The sequence below is a fragment of the Delphinapterus leucas genome, chromosome 13, assembly GCF_059928025.1.
Source record: "Delphinapterus leucas isolate spDelLeu-1000000601 "Yukka" chromosome 13, BTC_Dleu_Yukka2, whole genome shotgun sequence".
Classification (NCBI taxonomy): Eukaryota; Metazoa; Chordata; class Mammalia; order Artiodactyla; family Monodontidae; genus Delphinapterus; species Delphinapterus leucas.
In genome coordinates this window covers 36,033,018-36,045,458 of record NC_143141.1, presented here as the reverse complement: position 1 = coordinate 36,045,458, position 12,441 = coordinate 36,033,018, and the positions used below count along the sequence as shown (strand labels likewise).

The 12,441-nt window shown below is 38.6% G+C and overlaps 1 protein-coding gene across 2 annotated transcripts in view; it reads left to right on the top strand.

The window, feature by feature from the left end:
* ANTXR1 (ANTXR cell adhesion molecule 1) overlaps nt 1-12,441 on the top strand; it is a 241,700-nt gene that overhangs the window by 25,030 nt on the left and 204,229 nt on the right. For both annotated transcript variants that reach the window (XM_022561340.2, XM_022561341.3), the window contains exons 2-3: nt 1,402-1,473; nt 5,781-5,852. In XM_022561340.2, coding sequence (XP_022417048.2) covers nt 1,402-1,473; nt 5,781-5,852 — 144 coding nt within the window. The remainder of the gene's footprint in view (nt 1-1,401; nt 1,474-5,780; nt 5,853-12,441) is intronic.

The following is a 12,441-nucleotide window of genomic DNA, read 5'->3' as shown; positions in this document are numbered from 1 at the left end:
ACTTTCTTTCAGAATTTTTCCTAGAATTGAAGTTATAGATTAACTTGAGGAACATGAGATATCCTTATGATATGGAATCTTTCAGCACATGACCATAACGTATTGTGTCACTTCTGCTCAGGTCAGACAGACATATCATTTCTGGATATGGGGCAGAAGAAAATAAATTTTCCTCATAGAGATGGAATACACTCAACCAGAATGAGAATTCCTAAAGATACTGCACCATGAAAAGGAAGGCCTAAGACCTACTTTGCCCAAATTCATCTTAAATATCTATAAAATAGTCTGAAACAAAGATAAAATAATAATAACTCTCTAGAAGTTAAAATTAAGATAAATGAGTGCATAAAAAATAAAAGTAATCTGAAAACAATGGAAAATGTTTGCAGTACAAAATGTCAGAGTCAAAGGAGCAAACTCTAACCTCAAGAATTATTAGAATGACAGGCAGAAATGCAAGGCTCAGCTGAAACATATCCTTAAGTAAAAGGAAAGAACATCAAAGCTACAGAAGAGTGGGTTAGAATAGAAAAACCTACTATGAAGTCAATGCAACAGATTGAAGTATGAGCACTAGGAAAAATACTTAGAAGCTGAACTGAAGCAGTAGTAAGTCGTATCAGTGAAACAGAAGTCAACCTTGGGAAATAAAGAAGCCCCCTTCCAAATCTAAAATGCTATGATCCGATCTGTCTTAGAGAAAGTTTCCCTCTTTTTTCAGTAAAGTTTCCCTCTTTTTATTAAAAAAAGGCTGTATCATTTTTCTTCTTTTATTTATTAGTATGACTAGTTACACTAGATATCCTTAAATGTTGAACTATCAATACATTCCTGAAATAAATACCAATTAATTAATTAGTATTCTTTTGGATTCCTGCTGCATTCATTTTGCTAATATTTTATTTACAGATTTTTGAATCTATATTTACCAATGAATTTGGACTCTTCTTTTTTGAGGAGGGGGATTTGTTTATCTTTTTTATTTGGGCATCTAGTTTGTGCTAATTTCATTTAAATGAATTGGAATCATTTTTCTTCTGTAATCAAAGCAATCATTTAAAGAGCACAAAAATAACTGTTTCTTAAAGATTTGAAACTAAACTGTGAATCTGGTTGGGCCCAGGGTTTTTTGTTTTGTTTTGTTTTGTTTTGTTTCGTTTTGTTTTGTTTTTAGCGTATGAGTGTGTGGAATGGGGTGGGAAGGAGTGAAGGAAGTTCTTTACCAAAATTTCTCAGAATTCTAACATAAAGCATCCTTTTAAATAATTTCCAAAGTTATGGAAATTTCAGATAATAAGCCCAGTTAGAGGATAGGTCAAAAGTAAAGTAATAGACTATATGACACAAGGTAAAGACAAATGAACATCTGATTAAGTCACATCTGTTTTATTTTCCTAGATCAGGAAGTGTGCTGCACCACTGGAATGAAATCTATTACTTCGTGGAACAGTTGGCTCATAAATTCATCAGGTGAGAAACATAATGAGTAGTTCTCCGTCATGAGTACCACCAGCATGTTTGCTATTCTACTAATTACTGACCACTTTGGGGATGCTTTTTGACAAATGTAGACCCTCAGATCTTATAACGGAGACTTGACTTTGTTTTCATCTTTGCCACATATTAGAATAACTTTTGGCTTCGTGTTTTCAAGAGGACCCTGATTAGGTTATAAGACCAACATTTTAACTTTCTCCCTCTCTTGTCAAATAATATCCTTCTAGAAGGATCGTTAACATTTTCTTTCACGGTGCATCATGCTGGGACAATTGGCTCATTCTGGCTGGACCCATGTGTAGAGCCTGCAGGGTGTAAGGTAACCAACTCATCCCAGTTTGCCCAGGACTTTCCTGCTTTTAGCACTGAAAGTTTCACATCTTGGGAACTCTCCTCAGTCCTGGGCAAACTGCCATGGTTGGCCAGCCTGGCTATATGCCTTATCAGGTAGAATCCTCAAGCATTCTTGACACCACTTTCCAAGGAAGGACAATGCAGTTTTGAACATTGTCACTATACACATTGCAGGGGCCTTGGAGGTCCTACTTTCCAATAAGTAGGACCCACTAGTAAAAGAAAGGAGGTCATGTCACCCTCCTTGTGTGCAACCTCCAAAGGACAACACAACTGTGATAGCATTAACGGATATGCTTGAAGCCAGTTGTCAAGGTCTTTGGTGAAATTGTGCTGATCATTGTAAATTTGAAAGCAGCTCCAACCCTGCTTGATGGTCTCTGTAGAGTCTTCCAGCTGATGTGAGTAACCATATACTTCCTCTTTGAATATGTTGTCCTCTGAGACCAGGGTCATGACAGATGTGTTCCCTGCAAATTCATTTACTTGTCTCAACATGTACCCACCACTTGATTGGAGGGAGGCGGTTAAGAGGTGTCCTCTCCATTATGCCCCAAATTGGAAACTACAGCAGGAAGCATCTACACCCAGATGAAGGGAGAAAACAGAGGCTGGGAGGAGACAGGCGGGTAAAGTAGAGGAAAAGAAGAGAAGCAAATACATGGATGGTATTAAAAGCAAAGTTAAGAGAATTGTACAAGCTTAGAACTGAAAGGAACAACTTCCCAAGCTATCGTCCGAGGCATTCACTAACCCCCAACTTGAATAGCTCTGGTGAGAAACTGCTGCGTTTTGAGGCAAACAACCCAATAGTTGGATAATTCCAGTTTCCATAAGAGTCTTTTTTGTCATTGACCCATAATGTCCTTTCCTACACTCTCATCCATCTGGAGTGATATAAAACAAATCTGCCTCCAGACACCTGAGAGTATCTGCTATGTCTGTCTTTCCTCTAATGGTTTTCTGTCCTCTCTAAAGCAGAGGAGTCTCCTGGAAAAGGCTTTGAAGTTAGGCAGATGTGGATTCTCATCCAAGCTCCATTGGGCACCATAGCAATTAACTTACCTTGGTTGAACCCTAGTTTGCATGTGAAAATTATACGAGAAAACATGGGCAAAGCAACTAGCCCAGCACCTGGCTAAGAGTGAGCACGTGACACTTCTCTTCCCCAGTTCCTTCAGAAACTCCAGACGCTTTGCTGTTTTAGATTCAAAGACGTTAGAGGTAGGAGTTGGGGGAACTAAGCCAGTCCTCCTCGTTTTATAGACAAAGAAACTAAGGACCAGAGTAGTCGACATGGCTTAATCTAGACCACGAGGCATTTTCCTTTAATTGTCTCCTCTGGCCCTCTTTGGCTATGGACCCTCCTCAAAGTGTGGCACCAAGACACTACTGCCACGCAAACTCCAAGAGGAGGGTCTGTCTTTTGTTGCCTGCTTCAGCCCCAGGGCCGATAGTAGTGCCTGACACACGATACCTGCTCAATCAGTAATATAACTTTTCACCTTTTTCTTGAAGCCCCCAACCTGAACCTTACACCCATCCCTCTCAGCAAAGAACTTCACCTCCTATTTCACCAAGAGCCCAGAGAACAGCAAGCAAGGGATTACCTCCTATTCCAATCCTCCTCTTAAAAGATGGATGCATGCCCTTCCCATCGTCTCTGAGATTCAAGTATCCCTCCTATTTAAAGCCTATCCTTCCATTTTAGTCCATTTTATCCCATTGTCTCCAATATCCCCCAGGTCTTTGTTTCTCTCTTGTATTTTTCTCTACCTTTCCTCTGGCTCCATTTCCACTATCAATAGACATAACCTCATCTGAAAAAAAAACAATGAATTTCCTGATCATGTCTTTCTATAGAGGCTACCTTAATTCTTTACCAGTTTCTCACTCAAATATCTTTAAAGACTCACCATCTCCATATCCTTACTTCTCATTCATTCCTTAACCCACTCCCATCTGGCCTTCATCCGCACCCTCGACCTGCTTGCTCTCACCAAATTCCCTAAGTGATGCCCTAGAGGACAAATCCATTGAGAGCCATGAAGTGCTTGTTCTGCTGGATAGAGGAGTTTCATTGGATTCAGATTTATCTCTCCTTAAAATTCTCCCCTCCGCTGGCTTCTGGCTCTCCTTTCATCCCCTGCCCGGAGCCAGGCCTTTAAATGTTGGTTTTGGTTCTGGTTTGGCTCCCTTCCCTTCTCCCTGCTGATACTCTGAACAATTTTACTCACATCAGTATGCTGAGAGCTCCCAAATTATGTCTGCAGCCCAGATTCATATACCAATTACCCCTTGGAGACCTACATTTCCTGCATTTCAAATTCATTCTTTCCAGAGCTTAACTCTATATAAGGGAGGCAGTATAACATAGCGGTTAAGAGACCAAGTTCTAGAATCAGAATGTTTGGTTTTAAGCCCTAGGTCTACCACCCTCCCACTGTGTGACTTTGGGAAAATTATTTTATCTTTCAGGGTCTCAATTTCCTTTCGTAGAAAATAGGAATAATAATAGTAATGATCTCATAAAGTTGTTACAAGTTTAATGAAATAATACATGCAAATCACTTACGTGCTTGGCACATAGTAAGTATTTGAAAGGGTTGGCCATTATTATATTATCATGATAATTATGATTTTTATTATCATTTCTGATGTGGTATCCTCCTGGCCCAGCACTAGTGAGGTAGTAAAAGGCAGCATGTTGCCATGGACAGGGAACCCAGGTCTTTTTCAAAAGGCCAATTTCAATTCACCAGGTGTTGCTTGGGCTCCTACCAAGTATTACACATCATGCTAAAGGGTTTCCGAAGGTGCATCAGACATACGGTAATGGATGTAGACTTTATCTTGGATGCATTAGGAGCCATTGGAGGTTTGATAGCAGATGAATGACAAGATCTGATTTATATTTTAGGAAAATAATCCCGGAAGCAGTGTGAGGAATGAATTGGAGCAAGGAATGATGATAGGCAAGGTCACCAGCTAGGAAACAATGACTATTGTCAGGAAAAGGGGGAAGGTTTGGGGAAACATTTTAGGAAGTGGGAAATATAAGATTTGGGGCCAGGTCGGGTATGGGAGGTTACTGCATCATGAAGAACTAGGTTGATGCTATGAAGTGTGAACCATCTGGCTACTTAGAGCGAGCCCCAAAGGATGGCATTCCAGTGGTGAATCCACTGTAGTCTGACAGTCTGTCTTGCAGACCGAAAAACATGTTTGTGCTCAGCTGAGAGCTGATCTATCTCTCAGAGTGTGGATTTCACACTGGCAAAGCTCCCAAGTACCGCCATATAAAAACCATGCCGATGTATTCATTGATCATGAGAAGTTTAACTACCAAGAAGAATAGATAGTCTTGTGACCCATCAGCACATGCTTTCCTTATAGGGTAACCTCCTTGGGGAGCCAAATAGAAATTAAAAGTTGATGGTGATCCCACTTTCAGAGTAAAATGAACTGTATAATCTTAATGGCTAATGGCATCAAGCTGCCATTGCCTGAGACACCCTGGTCGGTAGAGGATACACCAGACTGCAGTGGAGGCACTATCAAATGTTGTCTGTTGGGATCCTGATTTGTACAGACAGCATGCAAACCAGTCTTCTAGGGGCACACTTCAGACAGAGCAGAGAAAAGTGATGAATCTTAGCTTTCTTACTTGCGACCCACACTCACTGAGTGGCGGTCAAATCAGAAGCAGCCTCCAGGAGGACAAAGTGGGTCTTCTCTTTGGTCCACAGCTTCAAGTCAGCTGCTGGCTGACTACTTGCAACACCGGCTGTGAAGGTGCCCTTTGGGTTGAAGGTTGGCAGCTCTGGCAGCCGTAATATAAAGAGAAGAAGAGGGGGGAAGCCTGGAAGGGAATGGCATTCCACAGTCTCTCTTTCTGCCCTAACAGAATTGCTTTTCCTTTCCAGTCCACAGCTAAGAATGTCCTTTATTGTCTTCTCTACTCAAGGAACAACCCTAATGAAGCTAACAGAAGACAGGTAAGGACGCTCCCCACCCCTATCATTACAAAACCCATCTTTTCTTGAGTAGTTCTGGTATTTGTGCCCCACTGCCAGCTTTGACCTGGCAGTGATTTTAATTGAATTGTTCTCTCCTTTGACTTATGCCTTGAACTTTGCACGTGGACCCATCTGTTAATTTACTCTGCGATGACTTTGATAGAATTTCCTTATGTCAGTGAAATTTTATAAATGACTAAATCACGTTAAGGTAAATCTTACCTTTGATTGGGGACTCAGTCTGCTAACTTGGAGCAAAATGTTAGCAAACCAAATTCTTGAGGGAATATATTTTCTTTTATTTAAATTAGATTTATTTTGTGGATTAAGTGTTCAGAGATATAATAAGTGTGCTCTGAGAGAAGGAAGAACTTGAAATATTATCATCCATAATGACTAAGGCAGCGAATAGAAAGGGAGGGTTTATGGCACTACAAAATTAAAAGAAATTTGAATCAGGTATGGGAAAATGTTGTTGACAGAAAATGATTAGTTAGACCTAGCTTAACAAAAACATTAGTTGGGGTTTTACCACTTGCAGATGAAAATTAGCAGTAACAGAGACACGTCATTTATTCACGGCTAGGATGGTATATTGGAGGTGACACTTTTCCTGAGTTAATGATGCTTTGTCCACTTTTTAAAAAGTGGTATGGTCCACATGAGAGAGGTCCCAGGGCGGGGCACACGTGGGACTATGGGCCGACTTACGTGGACATGTTGGGGAAAGGAAGGGAAGAACGGCAAGTACAGGAAGGGCAGGAAGACTTTATCCTGTGCGATTCTTCTAGAAATGAGAATAGGGCTAACAGGATGGAGTAAGGTTTTCTGGAATTGGCACTCACACAGCACATCTGAGCTAGTCCCCATTTCTTCCATGTCTTTGTTCCCCATCTGTAACAAAAAGAACACTCTCTACCATATGGAAGTTTTCAAATCCTGTTACTCCTTCAGCAGTATCTATTACATGCATGCATGCCATTTGAGATGCACTGAAACCCCATTTTAAAAACAAGGGTTTCTTATTCCTTATTAACAGAAGGAGAAACTGAGGCCTTGTCATGTTCCTAAGGATACCAAGCAGCATCCACTCTAGATGCAGGCTGCACATTCTTTCCACTCCACCTGCTGTTAAACAGAGACTCATGAAGCCCAAGAAGCCTGTGTGATTTCCCTTCAGTATTGGCCAAGGATTTTTTTTAAAGATCCTCTACACACACATTTATTTGCTACTGAAAGTTGAAACAGAGCATCAAAAATCTTTTTTACAATTCAACACGCTGTTCTAACAATGCTCTGGCCAAGCCACCCAACGTTTTCTTTACATTCCTTCCACACAAGTTAATTTGTTTCAAATTCTTGATATTGGGTTTCTTCTTACAGTGGACTTCAGGCTCATAAAACAGGCAATACCCGAGACCTATTAGTGCTTCTTTGTGTCAAATCAGAGTGGAACTAAAGTATATTCAACTCATTCAAATGCAAGCTACATAGATTCCTTATAAGTTACCTGCATTAAGGTAGAAAAGAGATGCAAGAAAAAAGACATCACAGAACTTATAATACAGGTTATCAAAATATTGGTACACAATCTTTTCCAAGCTGCTTCATAATGATCCTAAAATTACGAGCAAGAAAAATTTGTACAAGAAGGTTTATGGCCCATCCAACTGTGTGTCATAATTTCTGTAATATTTATTGTCGTAATTTTCTCATAATTATCCTCATAAGGATCTCTATGAAACAGGCAATGACGACAGCTATATCTAAATCTTTTCACTCTTGATCGAGTCTCAACGTCCTTCTACCATGGTTCTCTTTGAGAGTCAGACAGAGGCAGCCTGGCTACTTTTAATATATTGAATCATCCTTTCCATCCTTTCTCTCTGAGCAGTCAACAATGTCCTCACCCCTCTCCTATAGGGTCAAGGATTTTAAGAAGCTCTGAGACAATGTCTCTAGCCTATGGACTATATGCAAGACTCCTAATCTCTCTCAGTCTTTATATATGATAATATCTGAGTCATAATTTGCAGAGATGTCTTTTCTTCAGAGAAAACTCCTCTCTCACCCATTCTTCACATCCTCCTACAACCCAAGGCTGCGTAGTGCTGCTTCATGCTGATTCCACTCGCTCTGCACCTAAGAGTTTGGCAAGAGACCAAGTTCACACATCCCCTGTGGATATGTTGTGTGCCACTGCTCACAGCCTCTGGGAAGTTGGAGAGGTGGAGGGAAGTCACAGATTTATAAACACTAGTAGAACATCGAGTCTTTCAGACCCATTTTGGTTATGCTAGCTCAAATTAGTCATCTGAATCCTACTTTGAATCTAGTTTTTTGTACCTTAGCTTCACTACTCCTAGTACCCCATGCCAAGGAGAAGACTGGGATTGGAATCTCTACTTTGCTGGAAGCAGCATTTAATAATTAAGGGATGAATATGCATCAAACAACAGCCAGAAATACCTTGCTAGAGGCTGAATGATTTGGGATGAGCAGATGCAAACTATGATATATGGAATGGATAAACAACAAGGTCCTACTGTCTAGCACAGGGAACTATGTTCAATATACTGTGATAAACCATAATGGAAAAGAATGTGAAAAGCATGTGTATATATATATATATATATGTGTGTGTGTGTGTGTGTGTGTGTGTGTGTGTAAGGCTGAATGAGTTTCATGTGGTGGCTGCTTGACCTAATCTGTGGGTCAGCTGGCAAAGCATGACCATGGTTCACTGACCCATCCCCGACCTTGTCAGCCTGTGGAAAGACACAGGCAAGCCAGCTCTCTCTAAAATAGTTTCTCATGAGATTGGTGTAAAGAATTAGACTTTCAGAACTTCCAACCTGCTACTGTTTCTGAAATATATGACTGTGGTTTAGTTGGCCACAGGAATTTTTATATTTTTTTCTGTGTCTCATTTGATCTTCATAATATCCCTATAAGACAGTAAAAGATGCATTATTTTACCTATGTAGTAACTGAGGAGACTTACAGAATTTTAAAAATCTCGTTCAAAAACAAGACATGAATTAGCAGAGACTCTCATTTCAACAAGAGCAAAAGGTTTGGGGTATATCAAAAGTACATTTGCATTCAGTTCTCGGGATCAGATCCACACAGGGGAAACCATGGGAAGGTTGAAGAAACAGAATGGAAAATAATTACGTTGTGTTGAGATGTAGTAGAGGAATTACAATTAGACTAATGATACCTCTGACATTTGTGTCTTTTATCTGCTAAGCACTTTACATAGCATTTATTTATTCCCATATAACCATTATTACTTCAATTTCTAATGTGGTCTTTGTGGTCATTTGATTTATTGTTTCATATGTAAAGTGTCATTTTTCACTAACTGCTGTCAAGATTTTTTTCTCTATCTTTAGTTCTCAGCAGTTTGATTTTGATGTGTCTGGCACACTTTCGTTTGTTTTTTTTTTCTGTTTGTTTTTTGAGTTTATCCTCTTTTGGCTTTGCTGAGCTTCTTGAATCTAGAAATTTATGTCTTTCACCAAATTGTGTGGATCTGTGGCCATTACTTTTCAAATAATTTTTTCTGCACTGATCATTTTCCCCTCTCCTTCTGAGACCCCAGTGACACACATGTTAGACATTTTGATGTTATTCCACATGTCCCTGAAGTTCTGTTCATTTTTTCTTTTGCAGTTTTCTTTCTGTTCTTTATACCAGATCGTTTCTATTGTTCTGTCTTCATGTTAACTGACTCTTTTCCTCTGTCATCTCCATTCTGCTGTTTAGCTCATCTACTGAATTTCTTATTATAGATATTGTGTTTTTCAGTCCTAAAATATCTACTTGGTTCTTTTTAAAATTTTTATTTCTCTGCCGAGAACATCTATCCTTCCATTTAATTCAAGTGTGTTACCTTTACCTCATAGATTATAGTTATTATAACTCCTATTATATAATAACTTCAGTTATTGTAACTGATAATTCCAATAGCTCAGGATTGGCATCTTAATTGTCTGCTCTCCTGAGAATGGGTCACATTTTCTAGGTGATTTGTATGTCAAGCAAATTTAGATCATATTCTACAAGTTTTTAATATCATGTTTTTGAGACTCTGAGTCGTATTCAAATCCTATAGAGAATGTTGATCTATTTGTTTGTTTGCTTTAGTAGGCAATCACCCCGGCTAGGTTCAGATCACAGGTTCTATCTTGTCTTCTGTGGTTTTGATTTTGGTTCAGTTTTCAAAGTCTTTGCTAAGCTCCTTTGGGTGTCTCCTGCACGTATGCAGTTCAGAGATGAGCCTGGGAGTTCTACACCTTCATACGCAGAAGTAGAGGGATCCCCTTCACCAGCTCTCTCCTCTCCAGGGTTCCCCACACACGGATTTTCTCAGAGGCCCCTGCCCTCCAAGTCTTCTAGCAAGAAAAATGGGGTTTCTCTTGGAGTTTTGGTCACCACATTGCTGCATGCAGTTCTGTACTGAGGCCACCCCAGGAGTCATAAGAGACAAATAGAAATGGGATTTCCTCCACATTCTTTGAACCACAGGGGCCGCTTTTCCCAAGGGCCAGAAATATGGTGGCTTTCTTAGCTTTTAGGTGACACCCCAGGCTACTGCCATGTGACTGAGGCCCACCCTCAGATTAAAGCCATGAGGGAAATGAAGAAAAAAAATTTGGAATTCATCCTTGTATGGGTTATTTCTCCAGGTTTTAATTCTCCAATCCACCTGCATTTTTTGCTTTTCAGAGTTTTATTGTGTTTGCTTTTTTCATTTTGTCCAGACTTTTTATTATAATCCACAGAAGAGGTAGCCTATAGCAAGCCTGCTGTTACTTCAGTTCTACAGATAAGGACACTGAGATTCAGAGAGCTTAGATAACTTGCTAAGATCAAAGAATGAAAATGGCAGAACTGCTATTCTGATTATGGATTCTGTTCAGTCCAACTCATGGGCTTTGCATCATATTATGTTGCTCTTTCAAGATTTCTTAGCTTCATCCATTTGCAAAATGATTGAAAAATTGTAACAAGTTTTTTAGGTTTCTTCATTAGCATAATAAAGGATTAATGTTAATTTAAGTACTAATAGAATAAATTATTTTAGTGTTAACTACTGCACATGATTCCCTAAAAACCCCTTGGATAATCTTTTGCCTGATCTTAATCGAAATACTTCAGATGTTTCATCATTTGGAAATGAGATCATGTCAAGGAAGTCCAACTCTTCGTTTAAAAGAAAACAGGAATAGATATTCAGTTTAATCAAATGCATTTTTGGTATCTATTGAAGTCATATTTTTCCTTTGACCTACTAATACAGAGAAATGCATTACAAAAGATATTTTAAAATTGGGCCATATGTGTATCTGGTTACACTTGGTTGTGATATATTATTATTTTGATATAGAACTGAATTCTGTTTTCTGTATTTTATTCAGAAATTTAACATCAGTATTCATAATTGTGATTGGGCTGCTATTGTCCTTTTCATGACTACCTTTACTTACAGTACTTTTTATAATTTTTTTCTTACATTTAGTTTATTACTTCTAGAATTAATCCGATGTAAGGTATGAAGTGAAGATCCATCTTTTTTCTCCAAGTGTTTAGGCAGTTTTTCCAACACCATTTACTGGATAATCCTTTACTACCAATTTGCAAAGTTAAACTTTTTCATAGACTTGTGTCCATTGCTGGGTTTTCTATTCTGATGCACTGCATTTCTGTCTGTTCTTATGCTACTACCACATTATTTTAATTAGTTTTAACATCTGGAAGACAAACCCTTCCTCACTTCTAATCCTGTGTGAAAATCTCCTAGTCTTTAGTGGGTCTTTTTCCCTATCACATGCATTTTAAATAATTTTTTTAATGTTCCAAAATATTCCTGGGGTTTTCACTTGAACTGTGTGAAAAGTACAGAATAACCTTAACAAAATGGCATTACATTGTTACTATATTGATTTTCTTATTTAAGGATATATCACTTCTCTTTTGTATCCCCCAATGAGGTTTTGATATTTTCTTCAGCTCAGTCTCATACAGTGTTCACTAAGTTTATTCCTAGACATTTTAAAGTTTTGCTTCCATTGTGAATAAATTTTTTTTCTGTTGTATTTTCTAAACTGCTGTTCACTATAAAGCAATTAACCTATAATTTGGGATCCATGGGGTTTTATTGAACTCCATAAAATTATTTTTAAAAATTTGCAAACCAGGGAGATTGTAATTTGCAATAGAACCAGGCCTATGCCCCCCAAACAGTTAAGAAATACTGGCTTGGGGGAAATTATTGCTTTGTAGATTTATTTCTTATCCCATCATTTTAATGAAACATTATATTAATTCTAATATTTTTCCAGTTAATTTTGGAGTGGTTTTCTAGTAAGATGGTTATATTATTTATAATTAATGATAACTTCTGTCCTCTTTTCTAATATTTATATCTTTTATAACTTCTCAGTTATCTTGGGTTGTTTGTTTTTTTGATATTGAATTGTATGAGCTGTTGGTATATTTTGCTTATTAACCCCTTGTCAGTAGCATCGTTTGCAAATACTTTCTCCCATTCCTTAGGTTT